Source organism: Mercenaria mercenaria, chromosome 10 (assembly GCF_021730395.1).
Source record: "Mercenaria mercenaria strain notata chromosome 10, MADL_Memer_1, whole genome shotgun sequence".
Taxonomy (NCBI): domain Eukaryota; kingdom Metazoa; phylum Mollusca; class Bivalvia; order Venerida; family Veneridae; genus Mercenaria; species Mercenaria mercenaria.
The window spans coordinates 53,527,579-53,555,272 of NC_069370.1; the positions used below are offsets into that span (position 1 = coordinate 53,527,579).

Below are 27,694 nucleotides of genomic sequence, written 5' to 3' on the forward strand. Positions count from 1 at the left end.
ATAGGATAATTGCGAGGTTGGCATGCCCTCAACGCGTTTAAACCCCACTCCCCGAGTTTCTTTTATAAAGGTTACTGACCGTTCCAAGGCGGGGCCCCTATTTTCAACATGTTTTCTGTCTGTCTCGTATTTTGTGTTGCGTATGTTGTCTTCTTTGTTGTTGGCGTTTCTTTCCACTTTCTCCTCACTATACCCATCGTCCCCTCCCATTGCCCTTGCATTTGCGCTCCTCGCAACTGCAACTCATCTCCTTTTACTAGGAGTAAGTTATCGTGCCCACCATAATTTTGGCCGCCGGTCGTCCGAAGGTGGTACCCGGCTGACATTGCTTTTTCCTGCTTGTTTGTGTATGTGTGCGTGCGTGTGTGTATGTGTCTTGGCGGTGCCCCACAGTGATATTTTTTCCTACTTGTATGTATGTTAGTTGTGTGTGTGCGTGTGCGTGCGCGTGGATGTCTGCGCTTCTGCGGTTTGCGTTGTAGGGTTACTGCGATTAAGGAATGTGACTTTCCCTTTTAAATATTCGTCCTTGCTCCACTTTCCCCCATCATCCGTCTCTTTTATCTACCTTCTACCTCTTCCCGCTCTTTTATTTGCATTTTGCATATAATTATACTTGTTGCATATTTGAAGCAACCCGTCTACATTTTTTTTCTGTTACAGCATCTTTTTGTTGTGGGCCTACTTAGCGATGCATGGCTCTATGGCTGTGTTAGGGGTGCTCTGCGCTTCCGGGAAAACCTACCTTTACCTTTTATCTTTTAGGTATAAGAACATCCTTATTATCCCCCGACGAAAGTCGGAGGGATATAGTTTTGGCGTTGTCCGTCCGTCCATTCGTCCAACTTTTCCGTCCGTCCGGAGCCATATCTAGGAAATGGTTGGGAATATTTATATAAAACTTCATATACATATTCACCACTATGAGTTTTTGCAGCCCGTCAAGTTTCAGATAGATCGCCTTGGTAACACCAGAGTTATGACCCTTAGGAGTTTCTAGTGTTAACTATATAGGGTACTATAAATATAGCAATTTCTGCATCATAACTTTTGATATATTTAACCTAGAACTATGAAACTTAAACAGAAATTAGATCACCATAATGTGGTTGTGTACACACAATTTCGTTCGGATTTATTTTGTAAATTAAGAGTTATTGCCCTTTAATTGTCTAAAAATCCACATATTTGTACATAACAAACTTACCGTTTGGCAGAATTTCATTAAATTTCTTTCATTCTTTTCTGTGAACATTTATTATAAACGTGTGAAGTTGTCCACCCGCACCTGGTTACCCGATTGCCTTGGTTAATGATGTAGGAATCCCAAAGGTGCTCTTTTTAGCCTTATTTCAAGCTAGGACGAATACCTGGATAGAACGAGCAAGCAAACTTCTGTAAAATAGCTGGATGGCATCCTAACATAAAAGAACCATAGCGGTGAGGTGCTAATGAATTTAAGTCAGTGATCTTAACCACTCGGTCGCAAAGGGCCTCCACTCGTCCCCATTCCATTCACTTCACTTTGCACTTATGATCAACATAAATCTCAGCTGGTACAACATCGTGAAATTTACCACGAATTCATCCACTTCGTACTGAAAAAAATAGTTTCAAAGGAAAGCGGACGAAGTAACCAATATCCAAACAACCAAAAATACAAAACATTTATCTCTAAGTTTTAATCTTGCTCTGCAATAGGTCAATGGTCGCCGCTGGGCCTGCGATTGATCGGTAATGACTGGCAACAGCTTCGGCGTGCAGAGTAATCAAATATAAATGCAATAAAACAAATCTGTACTGGCAGGCAAAGGATATCTTATTGACAATGTAGCTGACATCAGCCATATGTTACTTACACAAGCGTCTTTTCGCCCCGAGTACGAGGCAAAGGACCTTCATACAGTTAACCATTTATCTTGGTCGAGTACAGCTCTCGAAGTTGCCTCATTAATACGAACAGTTTGAAGTTATATTTCAAGTTATTACTGGTATTGATGCCAATATCGCATAATAACATTTAAACATTATTTTGTTGCTTTGGTATTCTTATTTTGATTCCAATATTGTAAATCAAAGCTGGCACTAACGCTGTAGATTTTGTTCGAGCTCGATAAAGGTCGAGTTCTTAACAAGCGGAAGGTTGCTCGTGCCCGTCCCTACTTGAGTAATTTTTTCGAAGAACCCATTCCGTCTTTTGCCATTGACCTAAAAACTGATCTTGAAAGTCTCTGTAATACCCGAGCTAATGTCCCTATTCAAACTCAGGCAAACTCTTTGAATGGTACTATACAAGGATGGTGGATGTTTACGAACTGGCCACGTTATCGTAAGCGACAAAGCGGATTTGTTTCCTATTTTGATGATGTCTTGAAACAAGTTAAGTTTTGTTTTATTCATATCTATCCGCCTGGCACAGCCTTTTTATTTGAATGTTATTTAAATGTTAAAGGAGTTTTTAGTTAGAGGAGTTGAAATTCAATAAATGAGCCTTTTTGATTTTCATCACGATCGAGATATTTTATGTTCTAAGCTTCAGACGTTCAAACGTGTCAAAAATTGAAATAGATCGGTCACAGTTCCTACATTTGCCAATATTTATGTCATTTCTCCCCTTTATATTTTGAAAGATCGTCAAAACGATTAACTTCTCCTGTTGCTAAAAGGCACAGTCAGATGTTTCTTTGTAGTGTTCATAATAAATTGAAGCTTATTGACTTTGGAATAATGAATCTATTTTGAAGTATTTATATTTTGACTACAAGTGATACATTTAATCTATTTCATTTAACTTGGTTATCATTTGATACATCAGCCAAGTGTAGAATACCATTGTATTGCACCTTACGCCAGTTAACGTTTGTTCGAAGTATATATGAGCCGCGGCCGCGCCATGAGAAAACCAACATAGTGGGTTTGCGATCAACATGGATCCAGACCAGCCTTCGCATCCGCGCAGTCTGGTCAGGATCCATGCTGTTCGCTAACGGTTTTTCTAATTGCAATAGGCTTTGAAAGCGAACAGCATGGATCCTGATCAGACTGCGCGAATGCGCAGGCTGGTCTGGATCCATGCTGGTCGGAAACCCACTATGTTGGTTTTCTCATGGCGCGGCTCATATATAAATTAAACCCAGTGTGTAGTCCAATTCGGGCATGTATATCAAGCATCATCGACACCTGCTAGATGCTTTGTCGTAACTTTCAAAACTAGCCATAAAAGATGTCACAAGTATCATTTTGAAATATAATGTCTCTGTTACATATGTACCATATTTGAAATTGTTACCATGCATCAAATTCGTGCTACGGTAATTTGTTTAATTAAGTAGGGTGTGCGCATTGCGACCCACGTCAGCGACGTCTTTATAACGTCAGTTTTGTTTACAATGTTTTTTTTTTTCTTCAAAAAATGTTATGTTATAATAATATATAAAATCTACAGAAAATATACTGAACAACTTTTGTGGTTAAAATTAGTGTACCATTTAAACAATAAGAATATTCAATAATCAAGGATTAGGATCAAATTAGAACGTGCCTTGATGGACTTTACGATTTGGACAGGTGCGACGAACTGTTGGAACAAACATCTACGTTAGTTCATTCTGAGAAATGATAATATGTAGTGACAACCGCTAAAATGGACGTAATGATAAATATAAATAAATAGTAGTAGAGTTTATTCAGTAAATAAAAGAATAGTCTTACAGTCTGTCACACCATTGTATAAATAATACAAACCCTAGCATTATGCAGTAGTAACCACAATAAACTATGTACAGTGAGACGAGGATTATCTTATTGAAATACTAACAAGAGTCGCGTATTAGATAACTTGACTAGAAACCATATAAAAGTGACCTTCAATATGTATATACTGACCATATAGTATCGTTACACAATCGTTCGGAATTTGATAGTGTTATATATTCTTTATAATATGCTATACCCAGGTTACATTGTGCGAAAATGTGAAAATAACAACAGCTTCAAAACAGCATTCATTCCCGACACTTGCTATTTCTACTTCCGTTTTGTGCAAAGGTATATTGCCTAAAGAAAAGGACAGCATCTAAGAATTTCTGCGCTTCACTTACACAAGTTGATCAATTCGTACAGTAGTAGAGTATCTAAAGCAAAAGGCTGCATCTGTTATCTAAGGCTGCATCTAAGAATTTCTGCGCTTCACTTACACAAGTTAGTCAATTCGGACAGTAGTAGAGTATCTAAAGCAAAAGGCTGCATCTGTTATCTAAAGCTGCGTCTAAGAATTTCTGCGCTTCACTCACACAAGTTAGTCAATTCGTACAGTAGTAGAGTATCTAAAGCAAAAGGCTGCATCTGTTATCTAAAGCTGCATCTAAGAATGTCTGCGCTTCACTTACACAAGTTAGTCAATTCGTACAGTAGTAGAGTACCTAAAGCAAAAGGCTGCATCTGTTATCTAAAGCTGCATCTAAGAATTTCTGCGCTTCACTTACACAAGTTGATCAATTCGCACAGTAGTAGATTATTATCTAAAGCGAAATTTTCTGTGCTTCACTTATACACTGTCGAGAAGTTCAGCAAATATAACTATAGTACTTCTAAATCTGCCAGTCTTCTCAGAGTTATTCCTCTTTAACCAATTAATTAAAAGTGAGTTTGTACATTTTTCTCCATTACAAACATGCATTAAACCATTCATAAATAAGATACAATACATGTAACAGATTTTATTTCAAAATGGATACATTTAATTCACCCTAAGGCGTGCCTCTCGTTCATATTATATGTGATTTAATATAAATGAAATTATGAGTTGCTTTAATGATCACAGACTCATTCACTTTCAAACTAAAGGGAAATCACTCAAGCGTCTACGATGAAATGTACAAAAAAGAGTAACACTTTATAAAAATGACGACCTCACAAGTACGTTGGATAGATAATCAGTTTCAATTGTACATGTTACCACAATTTATCAATTATCTAAGATATTCTCGATTCGTTTGTAGTATTTCTGTATACTCACTATCACTTTCTTATTTCATTTTGAATGAATTTTGAATGACTCACCGTCGTTGGTTATGTTCAAAGAAATCATAAATAAACATGAATAACTGGAAAGGTAATTTAAATCAGCAGATTACAGAGATGATGTTACTGATTATTGTAATTTAATCGATGACATTAAGTAAGCCAATGCAGCTGTATACATTACTGAAATCCTTCCAAGGTACTTGTGATTAATAAAATTTGATGACGACTGCCAGACTGAATGCTTTACATGGTCTTGCCCATCCAGTCCAGCAGAACCAGAATGCCGGCGGCTAGACAAATGATTCCGGCGATGATGGCTACTGCAAACGCTCCTGAATATTCTGCATAGACACTGCTTGCCTCCGCCCCGTAGATGATGATACCGATTATGATAAATCCACCTATAATGACAACATAATTACAAACTTATTAACGTAATAGGTATCTTTGTTACTTTACTCTAACTTACAAATAATCATTGGCAAATATTGAATCATAACTTTAGTCTGTTTATCCAATATTAGACGATTACGAACTTCTAATTACTTAATAAGTTTAATTATTTAATAGTAAATGTCAAATATTGTCCTAATTTTAGGCATATAAATGCTTTAATCCGCATCCGTTTCTTAAACTGTATAAAAATAATCCTGGTGACAATAGCATTACTGACATTTTATTTTATTTTATTTTGTTGGGTTTAACGTCGCACCGACACAATTTTAGGTCATATGGCGACTTGCATTACTGACATAAATCTCTATGCAGTTGCGTTAATAACTATGTACATGAATAATGTTTCCTGACAAAACTTTGGTGTTCATGTCTGATACTACTTTTTTTCTGTTATACATGACAAAATTTTAACGTATGAGCCGCGCCATGAGAAAACCAACATAGTGCGCTTGCGACCAGCATAGATCCATACCAGCCTGCGCATCCGCGCAGTCTGGTCAGGATCCATGCTGTCCGCTAATGGTTTCTCTAATTGCAATAGGCATTGAAAGCGAACAGCATGGATCCTGATCAGACTGCGCGGATGCGCAGGCTGGTCTGGATCCATGCTGGTCGCAAACGCACTATGTTGGTCCCGTGTTTTTTGCCTCGTCGGTACTTACACGCACAGAAACAGAGGATCCAACAGATGAGCTTTAGTATTTTCATGTCACTCTTGATGAAAACAGCAATTATACTTAGCACAAGCGCCCCAATGATCAAGAAGAATCCAATCAGCATAAAAGCTTGCACTGCAGCCCACCAGTCTGAAAAAAAAAATCATTATTCGCTTTAGCAAATTAGATACAAATAGATTTTAATATAAACACTGCATCACATTCAAATAATCTTGCTTCCACTTGTAAAAGTAACGACAGATATCAAAAATCATGCTTATAATAAAACTTCTAGGTTACTCAGTCTGAAGACATTTAAGACGGTAATTTCACTGTACTTTTTCTTGCGCCAAATTCTGCCTGTTACTATTTTTACCATCGTTTCAAGTAGCTTTTTCAACAATATTTGCATCATTCTTGCACGGATTTACAAATTGCATGGCACAGAAAAGAATAAAATGCGAGCGAATGTAACAATCTTTCATACACCGGCTATTTCCATCCGCACCTTCAACCAGCGAAAGATTCATATACACTTTTATATCGTCACAGCAGGGTTGATAAAGCAGTCTGCCTACAACAACGGGTCCTGACCTGTTTCAAAACATGCATGGGTAACAATTTTCAGTACCTCAGATGGTATATTGTCTGCACTATTAGCTACGTTAACTTTAGGTGATTCCGTAGCTGTGACACATTTTATGTTTGACTGTTGTTTGTTAAAGTAGATATGGTCAAAATTCCAGAAATAACTTCAGTGCCATTGAAAATGTTTGTACGTTAAGTAAGAAGTTAAGCAAGTTTTGCATTTACAAAGAATGGATTTGAAATCCAAGACAACCTCGTGCTCTAGTGCCACCATTTAGTACTTCTTGTACCGGTTTACTTATATTTCAGTTAGTTATAGTGCCTAATTTACCAATATGTTTTGCTTTTTTTTTCAAAAAGTTTTGTGACTTACGGCTATTCATTTTGATTGTTATATTGCTATCATATTCTACTGGACATGCGAAGAAACAGACAGTCTAGGCATCATAAATACCGAAGAACAAAAATAAACAAGAAATATCTTTAAAAATGATGGTCGGCGAATTGTAATAAGGAAAGAAGTTTATGAATTTTTCATCTAACATTCATCTTTCATCTAGCATTTTTCAAATTGCAAAACTAAACACCGCACTTTAACAATTTAAATGGTTCTCTTTTAATTTTTCGCAAAGGTTTCGTAGGGTTGCAATTTTGTTTCGTTTATCCTTAGACGAATATTTACAGCAGTAGTTTGATGAAGATTCATGAAGCGGTTCATGAGAAGAGGTCATTAAACGTGTTTATATTTTTAGCTAAATTGGTCCCTATCCCCATTTGTAACAAAATAGCAGGAGACCTTACGATATTGTTACACATCGAGTTTGATAAAAATCCATTACATTTTAGTGGTTAATGCGAAGAAAGGCATATCTACTTTTAGCTATAGTGGTCCCTAATAGGGCTCAAGTTCCTATATAAATAAGTTTGGAAGAGGACCTTATAATGATGCTCCAGACCAGGTATGACAAAGATCCACCAAGCTGTTCATGAGACGCTGTATAAAGGCATTTCTAGTTTTAGCTCTAGCAGCCTCTAAAAGGGGTCAAATGTCCCAGCTGAACAAAGTTGGCTGCGGGCCTAATAAAATTGCTACAAATCAAGTTTGATTAGAATACATGAGAAAAAATTAATTAAAGGACTTTTTTAAGATTATTTTTATTTATTTCTAAAATAGGCCAACTGATCCCGCTTTAACAAAAAGCATATTCGCTATTCATGAATCTTTGGACAATGACGTCACACCTATAAAAAGGTGAAGGTCAAGCAAAACATACAATTGTAATTATTTCAATATTTCTGTTTCATAAGCAAAGTTTGACCGTAGTCATATCACATAGATAATTTTTAATTGTATGCAGCGTACCTTCATTCCAGGGTAATTAGATTCAGTCATTATATAGCATATATATAATAAAAGAGATTTCAACTGAGTTCAATATTTGCATTACATACTAAAGAAAAATATTCATATATAATAAATCAGTTAAATAATCTATAACAAATATATCAAAGCAAACAAGTACTCATTTTAATATGCAATCTGAATAAGTCACAAAAGCAAGAAACCTTTTCATATACAGACGACAATTGTAACAAGGAAAATCTTTTAAAAAGCACTTCTATACATAAAAGACTCTTATCACACCCTTATTCATGTGATACGCAGACCGTATTCAGCTTTTTCTTTAATTTGATATATGTTGGTATTTTAACAGGTTATTATCATATTTATTAAAATTACTTATCATTTTGAGATATATCAATATTCTTGCTAAATATACTGAGCCAAAGTTAGCTTTAAAACTGTGAACAGCGTCGTTTAGGATAAACGTTTTGTCTACATTTCACTCAGCGTAGCACAATCAACAGAGTGAAAGAAATTGACACTCTCGTCCAATCAGGCAGAGTGTTGCATAAACCTTCCATTTTGATAAATTATCTATAATGCGTTATCAAGTAGTTTGATTTGCAAACTGAAGTCACGTGGCATAGGTAACGAAAACGAATTTAGACGGCGTCGCCGAAAAATATGACATAAATCAAACCTTATTTTAACCTTTAATATGCCAAGCACCACTGATTCTGCCTTTGCGATCAGTGTAGACCATGATTAGCCTGCATATCCGTGCAGTCTGACCATGATCTGCACTGTTCGCCATTCAGTCAGTATATTTTTTGGTAAGCCCCCCTTTTAACAGTTAATGGTTCTGTTCAAAATGAAAGACGGACGAGTTCATTATAGAAATTTAGCAGGGTAAGGGTTGATACAAAATTGAATTTTGTGCTAATATTGGGATATCTATGTTATTCTGATATCAAGCAACTGTCGTTTATTTTTGTCTGTACCGACATAGCATCTATGACAGAAGGAAACCTGTTTGCTTTGTCAGAAACTGAAAAAAAAATCTAAGAACGCTGAACATTCGTTATTCATAAATATCTTTGCATTATTTTATGCCCTAAGTCTCCTTATAGAGTTTTTAACGTATTTGTACTCTTAGCTTATTTACTGGTGGTGTTATCACTGTATTCAAACATGTATACCGTCTCTAGGATTAAAAAAAAAAGTCACGCGACTATGCAAGCAGAGCTCAAGGGAAATACCGTTTACCGTGGGAAATGAAGTCACCACGCAGAACTGATACCTGAAATCAAGCGATCATGATTAACATTTTGCGTTATATTGATTTATCGACTATAAATTCCTCGAGTTACATCATGTCCGTAGCTTTTGTTCATGGTCTAACTGCAAAAATAAATTTACCGATCCCAGACAAATGGCTTGAAAAGTCTCCAGTTAACGCTTTAAACCAATTGAAACGTGTTTCCCAGGTGTTAACATTTGACAGTTCGGCGAGATATGTGTTTACAAGGTGAGTACACTTGAAACCAAGCGAAGCACGTGTTTCCAAGGTGTCCACACTTGAAACCAAGCGTGGCGCGTGTTTACAATGCGTTCACATTTGAAACCTGCCAAATCCCTATACAAATAACGGCACTCAAATCGCAGTTATGGAAACTGCCCAATGCAAAGCGCTTATTTTAAAAATTGAATGTATCAGTGGATGAATACATAATTAAATAATCCGCCCCGTTTAAAATTTTGCCTCTTCTTGATATTTAATAGCGAACGATTCCGGTTGCATGTTCGCATGCACTTGCTTCGAATCAGACTGATAAACCTTATATCTTTACAAATACCTGAAAGGTGCATTCACATGGTATGCCAATGCCTTACGTGTAATACTTTATTGTAAATACATTTTGATACAAACCATATATTACGTACTGTTAAAAGCCAAATGCTTGATGCCAAATATTCAATGCTAATTGCCATCAACATGTTTTACGGTCATGCTACCTTGAGACCGATGCTTACTATGAAAAGATTTAAAAAAAGGTTTTTTACAAAGACAAACTTTTGTCATAAAGGGCACTTACTATTTAAAAGATGCAATCACCCAATGGTATACATGTATTCAGCTCTCTATCTTAAGAAACATTGAGCAGTAACCATTTTAATAGTGTACCTCATTCACCGTTGACGACGTTCGGTAGACGATATTTGACATGTATGCATTTAGCAATCACCATTTAGCATTAACTGTTTGGCCTTTAGCATTTGGCAATAACCATACACTTCCATACATGCATTATTAAGTGATACAGATCATTGAATACAGAGAGCTGAGGAATTTGGCAATTAACATTAATCATTTTGATTATTAGCATTAAAGTATTTGGCATCTATAGTATTTTTTTTTTTTTTTTTTTAGATTTTAGAAAGTAAAATATCAGAAAAGTAATATATCACTTGGAATTTATCATCAAATATTTGACATTAAGCATATCGCATTTACCGTTTGGTAATTTAAAATGGCGAACCGGTTTTCCATAGTTTGAAATATTTACTATTTTGTTTATTTTTGTTGGGTTTAACGTCGCACCGACACAATAATAGATCATATGGCGACTATCCAGCTTTGATGGGGGAGGAAGACCCCCAGGTGCCCCTCCGTGCATCATTTCATCGCGAGCGGGCACCTGGGTAGAACCACTGACCTTCCGTGAGCCAGCTGGATGGCTTCCTCACATGAAGAATTAAAAGCCCCGAGTGAGGCTCGAACCTACCTCGATTAGGGGCAAGTGATTTGAAGACAGTGACCTTAACCACTCGGCCATGGAGGCCCCCGAAATATATACTACCCGGTAGGTAACTTTGTTATTTTTATAGTATGACGTAGTCATAGATTTATGAACTTTTGAATATATTTGTTATTGTTTTAGTAACTTAAAACTGACTTGCATAAAAAACAGGTCGCAAAACTCGATGGCATATCCTTGAAAATGGTTTCTTTCCCTGACATGAGGGTTAAAATTAAGAAATTTCTTTTTAGTTGCATGTAAAAAATATTTTCAAATAATGTACCTTATAAGCATCAGAGAAAAGCTTTTATGAATCAACACACAATAACGTTTGTTGTTCAAACGCGGAAAAGGGGAATCAGCGTTAATTTTCAAGAAAATAACCGTGTTTATACCAGTCCCTCTGGTTCCAACCAAACGACTATTTGTAGAGAAATTGTTTGGACTTAATTTCGTGGATTAAAACAAGGATTGTTAAGGACTTCGGCAGTTTGATACAAGCCAGTATTCTAATGGCAAAAAAAAAAAAACGAAAGGAATAATCAAAATATTGTTTGTAAACTATACTGCATACTGTATTCATTATTGAATCCGTCATAGATGTAAAAGCAATATTTCTTTTCATTTTTAACATTACTAACCTGTAACATTTTTCCACGTAGCGCATATTTTAGTGTTCGAACTTGACGATTCATGGCACCCCCTGAAAAGTCCACCATAGCTTTCGTAATTGCCGTAGTCTTTCGAATACCAGAACGGCAGGGCTATTCCTAGCAGCTGTAGAATTAATGCAACTATCAGCAAAACGAATCCTATCTTTAAAAAAAGTGTCGCATCACTGAAACCCATTTTAAATTAAACTTCAAAAAAGTACGTGACCAAAATTAGAATACGAAAATATCAAAGAATTTAACTCGTCGCACTCCCAAAGTTTGATCGGTTGATCACCTTATTTCTGTAATGTTATTTATTTCCTTTTGCCAGCTATTTTCACATTTACCGGTTTGTTTATATATGTTTACAGCATCTTATTAATTGTCCATAGAAACAGGTAAATGACGTGAGGAATTTTTTTCTTTTGAGTATTAGTGTCCCGCTGGATGCTATAGAACGGATCATTCAATCTGATCAATAATTTACTGCTGGTGATAAATCAATGTACTTGTTAATTTTCATTCATCTGTGACGGAAAATACAAGATTAATTAGATATATTCAAAGCAAGGGTATTATCCTTTGCGTCAATTATGCTGGCCCACAGCCAGAACAAAACTTTAATGCTTCCCCGTAAAATTCACGTGCACTTTTGCATCTGATCTGTCAACACGTACCCTATTTGTATCTATACCGTAGGTGTTTATAACTCATATACATGTGAGCGACAAAAGCAAATGAATTCAAATACCCTAAAAAAATTTAAAACCAATAGCAAATGAATACAAATATCCTACTCATTACATTTGATATGACAATTTCACATATTACAATTTGCTCACTAGAATTAAAATACATTTATAGGCTCGGATCTAGAACCAAGGTAAATGATCATGAGAGTTTGGGGGCGAAAACTGTAGGTGATACAAGACAAGGAAAACTCAACAATACTTTGAAATTCTACAATTCAAATGAGCCGCACCATGAGAAAACCAAAATAGTGCATTTGCGACCAGCATGGATCCAGATCCGCGCAGTCTCGTCAGGATCCATGCTGTTCGCTAACGGTTTCTCTAATTGCAACAGGCATTAAAAGCGAACAGCATGAATCCTGACCAGACTGCGCGGATGCGCAGACTGGTCTGGATTCATGCTGGTCGCAAACGCACTATGTTGGTTTTCTCATGGCGCGGATCATTTGTCGTAACTGACCGTGATATACATGTCGGGAAGTACACATATTCATCAATATAGATGTCTTGGAAAGAAACGTTTGGGCTGTTTTAGCCTACAAAACCAGTTTGGTTTTTTTTTTAGAAGAATAGACGAATCTACTAAAGTGTTTGTACGTTGGCGAAAAAATTATACTGGGGACATTTATATAGCTCCTAATACAATTGTGGCTTACACTACATCATGAATCGATTTACACCGACCATTTTAAAAAGATGATATATTCATATTTCGATGACTGCTGTTTCTAAAAGCGCTGTAAGGTTAATACATTTGAAATGCACTCTGCTATGACATTATTTTTGATAACTTATTTCTATTTCTTACCGGCCTTCTCCGGGTGAATATATGTACTTTCCTCAGAAAATAGTGTTTCATTAAACTCAATGTCAGTTTTGCAAGATGTTTATGTTACTATATTAGTATGTGTCATTGAAATACTATATTTGTTTTGTATACTGTCCGCTATTGTATTTGTGTCAAATGTATGTCATCATGGGCTTTTTAGCCTATTTGATTTGAAATAAAAATGTCTGTCTGTCTTAAAAATAGTTAATCAGATACATGTAGTTATCCCCTAAAATTGTTATATTTAAGTTTATACAATGATTGATTTCACTTTAAGCATTTATAAAAGGTCTATTTTGTGTATCTTTGTCAAACTTAGCTTACATTTCAATTAAGAAATAATATATCTCATTTAGTGATTTGTTGCTGAACAAGCAAATTCGATGAATTGGTTTCCCCCGCCGAAAGGGTTTGTGGTGAGGAACGGCAAAACAATATATCCAGCAAAAAGTTAAGGATGTTAATAAGAGGCAAATAATTTCATTAGTCAAAATCAATTTAACGAAAATGAATGCTATTTTTGGTGTGTGTGTGTGAGTGTGTGGAGGGGGGGGGGGGGGGGGCAGAGCAGCAAGGGTGACTGGGCGAGGGTACAAAACATATGTTGATTATAAATATTGATGGAAAATTAAAAATTAAAAAAATCGGGGGGGGGGGGGGGGGAGGGGCGGGGGGTGATGCATGCTTGGGATGGTGGGCATGGCTGGGTGGAGGAGTGAGGTGGGGGAATGGTACAACTTTGCATGTTGATAAATATTCATCGAAGGTTTGAAAAGGAATGAATTTTTTTTGGGGGGGGGGGGGGGGGGGGGGGGGGGGTTTGACCAAGGCAAGGTGGTGACCAGGTGTGGGTACACAACTTAACTTCACATCTTTATAATAAATGTTCATAGAAAACGTTTAATGAAATTCTACCAATTGGTTGGTTTGTTATGTACAAATATGTAGATTTTTAAACAATTAAAGGGCAATAACTCTAAGGAAAATTGACCAATTATAAAAAAAAATGACAGGCATCATCGAAGTATGTTGGTCTTATATTTATTTCAAGTTTCTTGAAATTCTACCAGCTTGTTACTGAGAAATTGCTGCAGACGTGGATTTTTCATTAAATCAAGGGCAATAACTCTAAGGGAAATAGACCAATCAAAAAAAAACTTGACGGGCATCATCGCAGTATGTTGATGCATGTTTATTTCAAGTTTTATGAAATTCTACATGATAGTTACTGAGAAATGGCTGCGGACGGACATTTTTGGGCATTTTTCATTAAATCAAGGGCAATAACTCTAAAGAAAATCGACCAATCAAAAAGTTTCATGAAATTCTACCAGCTAATTACTGAGATATGGCTGTGGACTGACGCACGCACGGACGCACGCACGTGACGGATCGGACAACGCCATTTCAATACCCCCTCCCGATTTCATCGGCGGGGGATAATAAATCATTGTTTTGAGTTCAGGTGAGAAGGAATTATATCACGAGGGCGCAGCCAGACATTATTTGGAATCGTTTAACGTGCCAAATTCTTTTAATATCATATATATTTTATTCTAACAAGGCTCGATTTGATTTCCAGTTAAACAAAGAAGGAAATCAAGCTCTGTATATTCTGCGATAAACAACGGTTGACGCGCGGACCGGTAAGAGAGCATTATGACGTCAATTATGACGTCAAATTGCCGCATGACGTCCGATACATTACTCCTCGGGTAAATATAGTCCAGCATAATATTTATTATAATATGTCAATGTGCATGTCAGAATGAAAACAATCAAGTCCTTCTTGTGATTTATCGTCTAATTTACCACGGTTCATCGTTCAGATGCTTCAGTATTTAACCACTCGGGCTAACGCCCTCGTGGTTCAATTCCTACGTATCTGAGCTCTGAACCATGATAAATTAGACGATAAACCACTCGAAGGCCTTGATTATTTGTTAATTCTAACATGGCTTGATTTGATTTCCAGTTAAACAAAGAAGAAAATCAAGTTCTGTATATTCTACGATAAAAACGGTTGACGCGCGGACCGGTAAGAGAGCATTGTGACGTTAATTATAACGTCAAATTGCCGCATGATGTCCGATACATTACTCCTCGCGTAAATGAAGTCCAGTATAATATTTATTAAAATATATCAATGAGTATGTCAGAATAAAAACAATTAAGGCCTTCTTGTGATTTATCGTCTAATTTACCACGGTTCATCGTTCAGATGCTTCAGTATTTAACCACTCGGGCTAACGTCCTCGTGGTTCAATTCCTACGCATCTGAACTCTGAACCGTGGAAAATCAGACGATAAACATCGCGAAGGCCTTGATTATTTGTTAAATAAATTTATACTCGGGTGAATAAATGACGTTACGTCATTACTTCTGGTTTATTAAACGCACAGAACTACCCTAGAAAGCGTTAAAAGAACAAGTACATTTTATACGCTAAAATAGCCTTGGTCCTGAAGCGACATATTACTATGGTTAGAACTTATACAATGTTTTACCTATAAAACCCAAAATTACTCATTTTCCATTTCCTTTGATGATCCGCACTATTCTATGAATTCAGTAGGTGATGCAGAGATCGATTGGAAATCTATCAATGATCTTCGAGATCTCTGCAACTACCTATGACATCGTTGACGTGATATTTCTTGGTGATTTCCGCACATTGAGCTTATAATTATTTGTGACAAGTGTTATACAGCCTCCATAAGTAAACTCGTGTGATCGTTAATTGTAGGTGCATTAATATGTACATTAAACTAAAGACGTAGACTAATAGCAAATTCCCGTGTTCGCAGACGGTGTCCCTGGTTCGTTCTTAAAGCACTGTTTGGTGTGCGTTGTGTTGTAGGTCTATGGTGTATGTAATGATGTGTTGTATTACGTATGTTGTGCTATTTGCTGTGTGTAGTGGTATACGGTGTGTGTGTGTTGTTACGCCGTGTGTAGGTGTCGTGTGGTGATGCATGGTGTGTGAAGTGTTATACTGCTTGGTGTGTGTAGTGTTGTGTGATGCGTGTAGTTTTGTATTGTGCGCATAGTGGTGTTTATAGTAAGTGTATTGTAGAGTGGTGTGTAGTGTTGTATAGTGTATGTAGTAATGTGTTGTATAGTGTATGTAGTGATGTATGGCGTATTCTATACTGCTTAGTATGTAAAGTGATATATAAAGTAATGTATTGTTGTATGGTCTGTATAGTGGTATGTGGTGTATGCAGTATTGTTTTGGTTGCATGTAAAGATGTATAATCTGTTATTGATACTATAACATATGTTATGTTGTTTGGTGTGTGAAGTGTTGTATGTTGTCTGTAGTAATATATGGCATATGAAGAGCTGCATTGTGATGTATGTGTAAAGTGTTGTATTATGTGTGAAATATTGTATGTGAGTGTGTCGTCCTGTATGGTATATATGTTGCTGTATGGCGTGTGTAATGGTATATGGTTTGTGCAATGTGGTATGGTGTTAAAGAGGCACCACAAAATAATTGTATTCTTTTGTATTTCCATGATGGTAATTATACATGCTTTGCAGGAAGAAAATGAGAAATAACAAGTATCTAGTTACAAATTGACTGTGACATATATAAGGCCAAGACAATGTGTTTAATGTCTTAACATTTTATAAAATTAATGTAGCAATATGTACGGATGATGATCTTCGTGAAACACTTTACTTTGACCCGAGCAGTCGTCGTAAGATGGACCCTTGGTCTCCAGATTTGTGTCAAATCATTATATGTTTTTCAAGATGCATAAAAGGGGCCTCAATGGCCAAGTGGTTAGAGTCGCTGACTTCAAATAACTTGCCCCTCACCAATATGGGTTCGAGCTCACTCGGGGCATTGAATTCTTATTTTACTGATATTAAAAGACCAATGTCTCAGCTCCATTTTAACACCATTTTTATCATTTCACCTCCGAAACTGACCAAGATATGAAATATTATCAATTATATGGTTGTCCTTTCAAACAATGAACGGTTGCCATGGAAACAGTGAAATCATATGTAGTTCAAAAGAGCTTTTTCATGGGAACAATTTTTATTTTCAAAGAATTGAATTGTTTGGGTTTAACGACACAATTATAGGTCATATGGCGACTTTCCAGCTTTGATGGTTGAAGAAGACCCCAGGTGCCACTCCGAGCATTATTTCGTCACGATCGGGTACCTGGGCAGAACCACCGATCGTCCGTGAGCCAGTTGGATGGCTTCCTCACATGAAGAACTCAACGCCCCGAATGAGGCTCGAACCTACATCGATAAGGTGCAAGTAATTTGAAGTCAGCGACCTTAACCACTCGGCCACGGAGGCCCCCTATTTTGAAAGAGCTGGTCTTTTCGAACAATTTGGTACCTGTGAAATAAAAGTCTAAGGACGCATGGTAGACCATTCTTGCACCCGTGCTAAATAACTCGGTAAGCATAATAGGAAGTTCAACTTTCTTTATCTATTTATTCATATACCAATGTTCTAACAATAAAATTTGTTTCCTTATATTTATTTCATATAATACAGCTTACTTACACAGCACAAACAACAGTAAATGCTAAAGGGTTGAGTAACAAGTTCTCACAAGTTTATAAAATACCGTTCTCTTTATATTAAAAAGTAAACACTTATACTTAGTTATACGATCATAGATAGTGTAATTCCATACATTACGTTCTTTTGAGATAAAGTTTGTGTTTTTCACCGTATAAACCACCAGTACAATTCAGTAGTATTATGCGAACGTAAATTCAATGTTTCTATTAATTTTAAACTTTCGGTGGACTTTATTCAAACGTCATATCAAGAAATATTAAAATAAACCTGATCTAATTATAATTTTATCCCAGATCTTTTAAATTCTCATAGATGTCCACTATATTTGTAAATGTTTTCTACAATGTCTGTCTGTCTTTATGCAGGAGTTCCCTTGCCCATCCAGTCAAGGAGACACACAACTCCGGCAACAAGGGCCACAATCCCAGAAATGATGGTGATAGCAAACGCCCCCGAGTATTCCTCGAACACACCTGATGCTTCAGCTCCGTAGATGATGATACCGATGATGATGAAGCCACCTTTAATAACAAGAACAAATATATGAAACGTTTTCAGTAATGTCATACGTTTAAGTTGATTTTGTAGGTGTGTAAAAAAGCCGGTACGCTACGCCAAAGTCAAATTGCTAAACATCATATAAGACTAGCCATATGCTTATTGTGCAATGCTTAATTAAGATGCTTTTGTTCAAAACGGCAAATTTGTGGGGATATGAATTCGTGGATTTCAACTTTTGAACATAAAATGAATGGGAATTTTACTTGTTCGTTGGGATTAGATTTCATGGATGGACTCAACCACGAAATCCACGAAAATTAGTCCCCCACGAATATTAATTATTTCACAGTACTTTAATGAACTTGTTCATCTTCTAATTTGGACAACACCATTAGCTGTTAAAAGGGTGCTTACAAAAAAGATACTGACTGAATAGCGAACAGTGTAGATCTACACTGGTCGCAATCGTGTCCAATATGGTAAGGGTTAAAACGTCGCTGGCAATCAGTATAAATAACGTGATAATAACCAAGTATCATGGAGAGGACACTTTCGGATGAATAGTGGAACGTACTATTACTTTATATCAGAGGGTAGAACATGATATATTTTTATTTTAAATAATTCAGGTTACATTCATTCACAATCAAAACTACACATACAGAAATACAGGGCATTAAATGATAAATTAAGAATCTGACAAGAAGCATTTGGCATGGCAGTAGGCAAATATAGCAAATAGCAAATATTTTACATACTAGTATTTGGCAGTTGTCATTTGGTGATTAATATTTGCAGTTTAGCATTAAGACTTTGATAACATAAGTATTTGGCATTTTAGCATGACGCATCAACCTTACATAGGTATTCCATACATTTCTTTTGTTTGTTTGTTTGTTTGTTTGTTTTGGGTTTAAAGCGCCGTTTTTTCAACAGTATTTCAGTCATGTAACGGCGGGCAGTTAACCAAACCAGTGTTCCTGGATTCTGTACCAGTACAAACCTGTTCTCCGCAAGTAACTGCCAACTTCCCCACATGAATTATCAGAGGTGGAGGACGAATGATTTCAGACACACTGTCTTTTATCAAATCGTCACGGAGAACATATGCCCCGCCCGGGGATCGAACTCGCGACCCTGCGATCCGTAGACCAACGCTCTCCCTACTGAGCTAAGCGGTAATGGTGCGTTTTACTTGTGAGTTTTACATGCATACCTACCCTTTCAAACCTTAACAGATATACTCACATGCACAAAAGCATAGAATCCAGTTTATAAGTTTCAAAACCTTCATGTCATTCTTGATAAACAGTACAATAATACACAGTACGAGAGAGGCCACCAGAATTAGAAGTCCAATTATCTGGAACGCTCGACAAGCTTCAATCCAGTCTATAAAACAAAAAGTAAATATAAGTCAGTACATATTTCAAAGAGTTAAACCAGTCTGATTCAGTGGTGATTATGGCACTGAAAAAGTCGACAAACTCATTTTCGCTGGCGATTTCCTTTACACAACGAAATATGATTAGAAATATGATTAATAAATCAAATGTATGGGTGCTTAATTATTAAGAAAAGAACAAAGAAAGCGTTTCCATTGATGTACGAAATCTTATATAGTTACCACGAGATTGAATGAGATTTCATGTTATATTTTATAAGCCTTTGGACAGAAAAAAATCACAAGTTATATACGTGCGTGATATACAGTGGACATTCGAATTGAGAAACTTTATTATTGTTTGTCAGACGTTAAAAATGCAAGCAAATATCATATAATTAGAAATAACCATTTCTTGTGTTTAATCTTTTTGTGATATTTTATCATATTTTTTGAGATTATCATTTTACACATCACAAAAAGAGTAAGAAAAAACATATGTTCATGTAATCATTTGATCTCATGGTGTAACTGGTTAAACTTCTAGTTGGCGGAATATTTGTCAAAGTGTAAACTTCTCTTTATACGGCTCAAATATTGAGAAGAAATGTTTCGAAGCAAACTGTCTTCCACATTTGAAAGTAAACAAATGTGATCTTGTATACTCACATGACTTTTTAAAATTTATAGCCTGTTAAACATTGCACAAACTCTACTCGTATTTCTACCAAACTAATGACTTAACCACATAAGCCACAATAAATTGAATTTAAATAAATTTATTAAAAAATGTTTACACAGTCGAATTCAAGTGTCAAATACCGTCATCATACTCGTAGAGGTCCGTTGCATTTCTGGATGGGTGAAAATGCAAAACAGCTTTGAAAACTAGATCCACGTTTTATTTGTGTTAAAATATTACGAAAATATGAATATTGTAATATGTTTGCATTTTTCAAAGCATGTGCTGGGCCTATACAGTTATATCAAAATGCTCATGTAGATTTTAAATTAACGGGAGTAGGAGTGATAATTACCAACACTCTAAAATATTAGAAAAAAGGGATATTTGTTGTTCCATTGTAAGTTCACAAGTGAACACCAGATTCAAACGTCCACCAGAAAATATGGAAGATACGGTGTGTATGAGTGAAAGATATTTTGATCTTGCATGTAAACCAAACAAATTTTCCTTTTATTTCTTGTTTTGACTAAATTCACCCATTTAACTACGAAAATATCTGACATATTTCACTCTAGAATTTAGATAATTCACTATAAATATGTAATAAAATCATTTTCTGAGACTTCTCCATCGAATTTCGTGTTTAGAATGCATTATAACATAGATACTGAGTACAGCACTGATGGAAAGTGATTTATATTAGTATCAATATCATACTGCAATTTTGCGTTTTGGTGATATAATTACGCATTCAAACCCCCTGTAAAGTAAAAAGATGTTAAGTAAAGGCACGCAGCCGATAGTTACTGCGCCACTGGTATATATTCAAAGTATGTTGAACTATGAGTTCTTGTAAGTTTGTGATCAAGTCCACGGCTGCCTCAAAGGAGGTAATAGAGTAGGCCACATTTTCCGGCCTGTTAGAGCTGGTAAATTATTGCGCTTTGAACTACATTGTACATCGAATAGATACGAAATAGCTGTCCATATTAAATTCTGCGCGGATACATAGAGAAGGTGATTTTGATATATCACCTTCCAAAAATAAGCTATTAAAGGTTTACCTGCAGCATTCTCCATATCTATGCACTTTTTCACATTTAGGGTTTCTGAACAATATTTCCACAGTCCACCATTGACGCTAGTACCGCTCGAGTTCTCTTTCTGATACCAGTATGGTAAAGCAACTCCCAAAATCTGGATTACGAGAGCCACTATAATCAGAATAAACCCGACCTTCAAAAGCATAGACGACTGTCCGAAACCCATCTTAAATTAAACGTACTGAAATACCAGCTACAAGGTTATGTTGTTGAGATCTCGAATAATTATGAGCACTCTTCTAACCCGATGTTGGGTAAAATATATTTAAGAATCTTCATTTGAGATCGGTGTTTATTTAGGTGCCTAGTAACTATGCACTGGGCCGTATAAGTTTCTTCCGAATGAAGTAATTTGTTAACAGACGGTTGCGGGTGTCGTTAATCTGAAGACTTTACTTGATTACATGTCCTTAATAGTGTTCATAGATATGTCTTTATGGATTTTTCATAAGATTATACTATCAATAGCGGAAAAAGACAAGACTGAAGAATGTAAATGAAGCGATGCATTAGAGAGTGGGTGCGTTTGTTATACATGATGCATCCTTCTGTGCTACTATGATGGTGCAAGGCAGTTAAAATTGTAATGATGACAAGATGGTAAAGATGCTGGAACAAACTGCCAGTTCTACATGTATGTTTATATTTATTTATATTTACATTTGGGTTTTATGGCGCACCAACACAGTATAGGTTATATGGCGCCAAACAGGACTACAAATTTTGATTTCTTGTTTGGCGCCATATAACATATACTGTGTTGGTGCGCCGTAAAACCAAAATATAAATATAAATAAATATAAACATACATGTAGAACTGGCAGTTTGTTCCAGCATCTTGCTATGAATTGAAAAGTAGTGGCAAGGGTGAAGCTGCATGGTCCTATGTACGTTTTGCCTACAATTCTTCATGTTGTAGCTTTCTCAGGATGCAGTATTGCAAAATGTTATTCCAGACTGTTCAAACATTGTCTCGATGTATCTGATTTTTTTTTAGATTTTACCTTGCCATTCTTTTTTTATATAATGTTCATGCCTTGTACACGTTATCCGATAACTGATCTTTAAATGTCCACAAAACTTTTAATTTTATGTGAAAACAAATAAAACAGCTTTTCAGTAAGAGAATATGCATAATTAAATGGATTTCAATATTGAACATGAACGAATGTATACTCGGAGCAGTGATGGGAGGTAATCATAACAATGGAGTCATTAAGGTATTGGACCCGTAATAGAGTACCTCCTTTTTGAAGAGTATTCATTCCTACCATAAACCTACTTTGACTGCAGTTTTCGGGGCTGTGGGGAGGGCGGGAGGGCGATAGGTTCAAGCCCCACTGGGACCAAAATTTTCTCCATATTTTCTTTTTTTTTCCACTAAGTTTTTACTTCTTTCAAAATCTATTTACTTGAGGCACCGTAGAAAAAAAAAAAGATATTTACAGTTTTATTTTGTGTTTTATAATTGTTTAACAATAGTTTTATGTTTCTTTTATCAAAATTAATGCTGTAACGAATTCTCTGCAAACGTTTTAGATAGTGGCCCTCACATTGAAATTTGTCTCTACTTCAGCTTGAGGAAATACCATAAATTATACAAAATTTACAACAAAAAAACGGCACGGTTAGAGTTGTTTAAAATTTGCAACTCAATGCGAAACATGGTCAACTTTAAGAATATACCAGGCAAATGCTATTTTTTAAGCATTACTACTAGGGGTCCAGTACCTTAATTCAATTTTCTGGCACACCAACAGCTTATCTTTCTTCGGATGAGATGATGTTCGTGAAACACTAACTTTGGCCGAAAATTCATAGCGAAACGGGCCTTTCATCTCCAGATTTGTGTGAAATTAGCATATGTTTTCAAGATGCATGAATGATGTCTGAATATCGAATTCAATTTGAAAATCGATAGTTAATATATTTTAAATTATGTAATACAAAATTACTGCTAAAATCATGCTCTTTTGCATCTTAAGTTTAATTTGTAACTTACGGGAAAACATTCTTTTACATCAAGTGCTTCAATGAAGTCGCTATTATAGATACTGTTGTCACTATTCATATACGATTACTAATATAAATATGCGACCTCCCAGTTTCAAGACATGTGACTCATACATCTTGAGACTAGTAAACCCAGAAACTTACATGTTAATTATCCTGTTGCCAAAGTAACAGAATAAGCATGATACGAAATTCCACTTTCATAATCTATTTATTCATATACCAATGTTCTAACAATATTTTTTATGTTAATTGCATTCCTAATTTACACCATAAATACACCTCAATTACGCAACACAAGTTACAGTTAATGCTAAAGGGTTGGGTAACAAGTTCTCACAGCTTTATAAAATACCGTTCTCTTTATATCAAAAAAGTAAGCACTTATACCATGTCATACGATCACAGTTACTGTTTGAGTATTTATATAATTCTAAGCATTACTTTCAGTTTGAGACAAAGTTTGTGTGGGTTTTTTTCACGGTATAAACCACCAGTACAATTCACTAGTATCATCCGAAAGTAAGTTCAATGTTTCTATAAATTTTAAACTTTTGATGAGCTGTTTTCAAATGTCATATCATAAGATACTTAAATAATTCTAATTTAATTAATTTTCTCTCAGGTCAATTGAATTCTTATAGTTGTCCGTCATATTTGTAAATGTTTTCTACAATGTCTGTCTGTCTTTATGCAGGAGTCCCCTTTCCCATCCAGTCGAGGAGACACACAACACCGGCAACGAGGGCCACAATCCCAGCAATGATGGTGATAGCAAACGCCCCAGAGTATTCCTCGAGAACCCCAGATGCTTCAGCTCCGTAGATGATGATACCGATGATGATGAAGCCACCTTGAACGACAAGAATAATTATGAAAAGTTTTCTTTGTTGTTGTGTTAAACCGGTACGCTATGCTAAATTCAAAATGCTAAACATCATATTTTAGTACTTACCATATGCTTATTGCAAAATGTTTGATTTAGATAATGCTAACATAATGTAAGTTACCACTTGCCAAATTCATAATGAGGAACAATAAATGCCAAATGCATATTGCTTGATGGTTATATTAATAAGGCGCAAAATTATCCTGTGGATATACATTGTTTAAAACGTGGCTGGTATGCTTTCTCTCTAAATATCCTGGAGAGGTCACTTTCTGATTAATGGTAAAACATGATTCTGCTTCATATCAGAGGGGTAGAGCATGACATGTTTTGTAAATAATGCAGATTATCTTCATTTACTATACAAACTAAACATATAGAAGAAAAGATCGTTACAGAAAAAAGATCATTAAATTACAGATTTTAAAATTTGACAATTAGCATTTAACATGAAAATTAGCAAATTACTAATATCAAATAATTTGCATTAAATATTTGGCTTTAATCATTTGTTATTTGGTAATAGATATAGGTATTCCATAGATTTGTTCTTAACTTTCAAAGCAATGCGAAACATTAGATAAAAGGTATAAAAACTGGACATCAGACAAAAGAAAAAGAAGAAAAAAAGATATTCGCGTTATAATTAAACGTCAAATAGCATAAATTATATATATGATATATAACTTTATATGTGAAATGAGGTTTAAGCAAAGATGTATAAAACATTTTTATAGCTCTTTGTATTAAGTAAGACTATCTGTGAAGCATTCGTTATACCGTATCATGGTCTGAACAACGATGATGATGTGTTGCACAAAAAATGTCCGCCGCAAAATTAATATAAATAGAATTTTAGATTTGTTGTACTTCATACATTTCAACTTCTGCTAGAGTATGATTATATACGTTTTAAACAATTTTGAAATGTGGAGAAATCGACTTGAAAGTAAACGTTTGAAATGGCCAAAACTATTTTGAAATGTTGAACCATAGAGCTATGAAAAATATATTTTATACTTATTTGGTTGAACAAAATCGGTATGCCGCATGCATCTTGTATAACTATTTGAAGACTGGTTACATTTTATACACTTTCATTTCAGTGTCAGATATAAAATTTATTTCAAATTCTGGGTAAGTAAGAAAAATCAGCTTTGATAGGACGGTCATGGTGCGGTTTATTTGTGTGTTTTGCATGCATACATACCCTTTAGAAGCTTACAAATATACTCACATGCACAAAAGCACAGAATCCAGTTTATAAGTTTCAAAACCTTCATGTCATTCTTGATAAACAGTACAATAATACACAGTACGAGAGAAGCCACCAGAATGAGAAGCCCAATAATCTCGAACGCTTGAACAGCTTGCCACCAGTCTATAAAAACAAAAAGTAAATATAAATTAGTACATATTTCAAAAATTCAGTGGTGACTAAAATTTCGATAATTCATTGAAAAACATGTTCAAAATAAAATCATTTTCTGAGACCCTTCAATGAATTTCGTGTTTAGAATGCATTTAAAAATTTACCTGATGCATTTTCGATATTGGAGCACGATTTCGTATTTGAAATTTCCGTACAAAATCTAAACAGTCCACCATTGGCACTAACACTGCTCGAGTACTCTTTCTGATACCAGTATGGTAAAGCAACTCCCAAAATCTGGATTACGAGAGCCACTATAATCAGAATAAATCCGATTTTCAGAAATAAAGACGATTGTCCGAAACCCATCTTGAATTCACGCACTGAAATACCAGCTACGACCTTATGCTGTTGAAGTCTCAAACGCAATAAGCAATATTCAAACCTGATGTGGAGTAAAAATACACCTAATATCTAATGGTGACGGGTATTTATTTAGGTCCGTAGTAACTATGCACTGGACCGTAGGACTTTTTGTCCGAATGAACAGGTTTCTGAAATGGCGGTAGCGGGGGTTGTCAACATTAAAGGCTACACTTGATTACATGTCTTTAATAATGTTCATATACGTGTCTTTGTGGACTTTTCTTTTGAATATACTATCAATATAAAAAAAAAGATTAGGCTGAGGTATGTAAAAAGAATCTCTGTGCCGTCGCTGGTAGTGGGGATTAGTGGGTTTGAATGTTCTACCTGAAGTATCTTTCTATGTCACTATGTTAAAATCAAACGCATAAGTTTGTAATGATGGCAAGATGGTCGAGCAGAAAGGGAGGCATTGTCGGAAAACCACTGCCAGTTCTATATTATATAAAGAACTCTGTGAAAAAAAAACTATATATATTGTTTTTGATTTTTTCACAGAGTTCTTTATGGTGTGGCTTGCTCAGGATGAAATATTGCAAAATGTTCTTCTAGGTTGTTTAAACAAGATCCCAATGTAGCTGAATTTTGAGATGTTACCTTGACATTCGGTGTTGTTGTTTTTTTTTTTTTCTTCTTTTTTTTTTTTTAAATCTTGTTCAAACCTTGTTTTAGCAATCCAATGAGTTATCTTTAAATGTCCGAATAACTTTTATATCTTCTGTGAAAAAATGATAAAACACCTGTTCCGTTACCGGATAATATGCTTTTTTAAATGGTTAGAAAAATCATAACTTTCAATAGTACACATGAACGCATATAGTCACAGCAGTAACGGGAGGAAATCATTTTTTCCCATGAGTTCATCAATTATTCAGATCTATGACAAATTAATGAGAAAACAATTACAGAAAATAGGAATAAACACACACAAAATAATATCGGTTATGTTCATAACAAAAATGCGATTGGACTACGTTTTATGATCCTTTAAAGTACCCTCAATCACCGAACAAACAGTGTAAGTTAAGTATGTATGTGCTGTGTTTATCCCGGATAATCCCAATGATTGCTGGGTTGCGTGGTTGTGACAAATTAGGCAAAGATAAAAAAAGTCATAAGAAATGAATTATATTTTTCGAAGTTCATGAAAAATGAACGACGGAATAGGGTCGGCAATTTTCCTATTCTAATTCTATTCTGTTGTTCATTTTGAAAGAACACCGAAAACAAATTAATTCATCTCTTATGTTTTCATTATATTCCCTTTCCATTTGTAAACAATTTTGTTATAAATTGCACACATTTTGTTGCATTTAACATTAAATCAGCTTCCCGGATCGTTCAGTCCACTAGATGGAACAACAGGAACGTTTTTCTTTTTGCGGACGTCGTCGGAATAGGACTAACTTAAGACTCGAAAACGCGAACAAGTTATCACTCGGCAGCATTGTCGTGACTTTGCCGCCTTTCCTTTGGCCATTCATACAAAATGAACGTCGTAATATTCAATGGAAAAAAAATATGGCGAATTAAATATTATATATCATTTCCGCAGCTGCGACAATCCATTCATTCGAAATATTGTACCTATGTGTGCATGTCTGTTTGAATAATGACGTTGGTATTGTGACTGTGGTCAGTTTTTATTTAGTTC

General features: G+C 35.5%; 3 protein-coding genes across 3 annotated transcripts; all 3 read right to left on the minus strand.

Annotated features, from left to right (window-relative positions):
• Positions 1 to 3,672: 3,672 nt before the first annotated feature.
• LOC123560299 (uncharacterized) lies at positions 3,673 to 11,980 on the minus strand. Its single transcript, XM_045352515.2, has 3 exons — positions 11,513 to 11,980; positions 6,144 to 6,287; positions 3,673 to 5,426 (listed from the first exon to the last, which is right to left on the minus strand). The coding sequence occupies exons 1-3, from the start codon at positions 11,718 to 11,720 to the stop codon at positions 5,269 to 5,271; spliced, it is 510 nt and encodes a 169-aa protein (XP_045208450.2). The 5' UTR covers positions 11,721 to 11,980; the 3' UTR covers positions 3,673 to 5,268.
• Positions 11,981 to 17,566: 5,586 nt separating this feature from the next.
• Positions 17,567 to 21,923, minus strand: LOC123561541 (uncharacterized). Its single transcript, XM_053516747.1, has 3 exons — positions 21,302 to 21,923; positions 19,417 to 19,560; positions 17,567 to 18,188 (listed from the first exon to the last, which is right to left on the minus strand). Exons 1-3 carry the CDS (start codon positions 21,504 to 21,506, stop codon positions 18,025 to 18,027), a joined length of 513 nt encoding a protein of 170 aa, XP_053372722.1. The 5' UTR covers positions 21,507 to 21,923; the 3' UTR covers positions 17,567 to 18,024.
• A 1,622-nt stretch (positions 21,924 to 23,545) lies between these two features.
• Positions 23,546 to 26,073, minus strand: LOC123561540 (uncharacterized). Its single transcript, XM_045353993.2, has 3 exons — positions 25,779 to 26,073; positions 25,480 to 25,623; positions 23,546 to 24,206 (listed from the first exon to the last, which is right to left on the minus strand). Exons 1-3 carry the CDS (start codon positions 25,981 to 25,983, stop codon positions 24,043 to 24,045), a joined length of 513 nt encoding a protein of 170 aa, XP_045209928.1. The 5' UTR covers positions 25,984 to 26,073; the 3' UTR covers positions 23,546 to 24,042.
• Positions 26,074 to 27,694: the final 1,621 nt, after the last annotated feature.

What these genes read in the sequence shown, in the direction of transcription:
- LOC123560299 (XM_045352515.2), bottom strand. Translation starts at nt 11,720, where the DNA reads ATGGGTTTCAGTGATGCGACACTTTTTTTAAAGATAGGATTCGTTTTG. An exon ending in TACGTGGAAAAATGTTACAG is followed by an intron (nt 6,288 to 11,512) that starts GTTAGTAATGTT and finishes TTTTTTTTTCAG; the next exon opens with ACTGGTGGGCTGCAGTGCAA. An exon ending in GATCCTCTGTTTCTGTGCGT is followed by an intron (nt 5,427 to 6,143) that starts GTAAGTACCGAC and finishes TTGTCATTATAG; the next exon opens with GTGGATTTATCATAATCGGT.
- LOC123561541 (XM_053516747.1), bottom strand. Translation starts at nt 21,506, where the DNA reads ATGGGTTTCGGACAGTCGTCTATGCTTTTGAAGGTCGGGTTTATTCTG. An exon ending in AGATATGGAGAATGCTGCAG is followed by an intron (nt 19,561 to 21,301) that starts GTAAACCTTTAA and finishes TTTGTTTTATAG; the next exon opens with ACTGGATTGAAGCTTGTCGA. An exon ending in GATTCTATGCTTTTGTGCAT is followed by an intron (nt 18,189 to 19,416) that starts GTGAGTATATCT and finishes TTGTTATTAAAG; the next exon opens with GTGGCTTCATCATCATCGGT.
- LOC123561540 (XM_045353993.2), bottom strand. Translation starts at nt 25,983, where the DNA reads ATGGGTTTCGGACAATCGTCTTTATTTCTGAAAATCGGATTTATTCTG. An exon ending in CAATATCGAAAATGCATCAG is followed by an intron (nt 25,624 to 25,778) that starts GTAAATTTTTAA and finishes TTGTTTTTATAG; the next exon opens with ACTGGTGGCAAGCTGTTCAA. An exon ending in GATTCTGTGCTTTTGTGCAT is followed by an intron (nt 24,207 to 25,479) that starts GTGAGTATATTT and finishes TTGTCGTTCAAG; the next exon opens with GTGGCTTCATCATCATCGGT.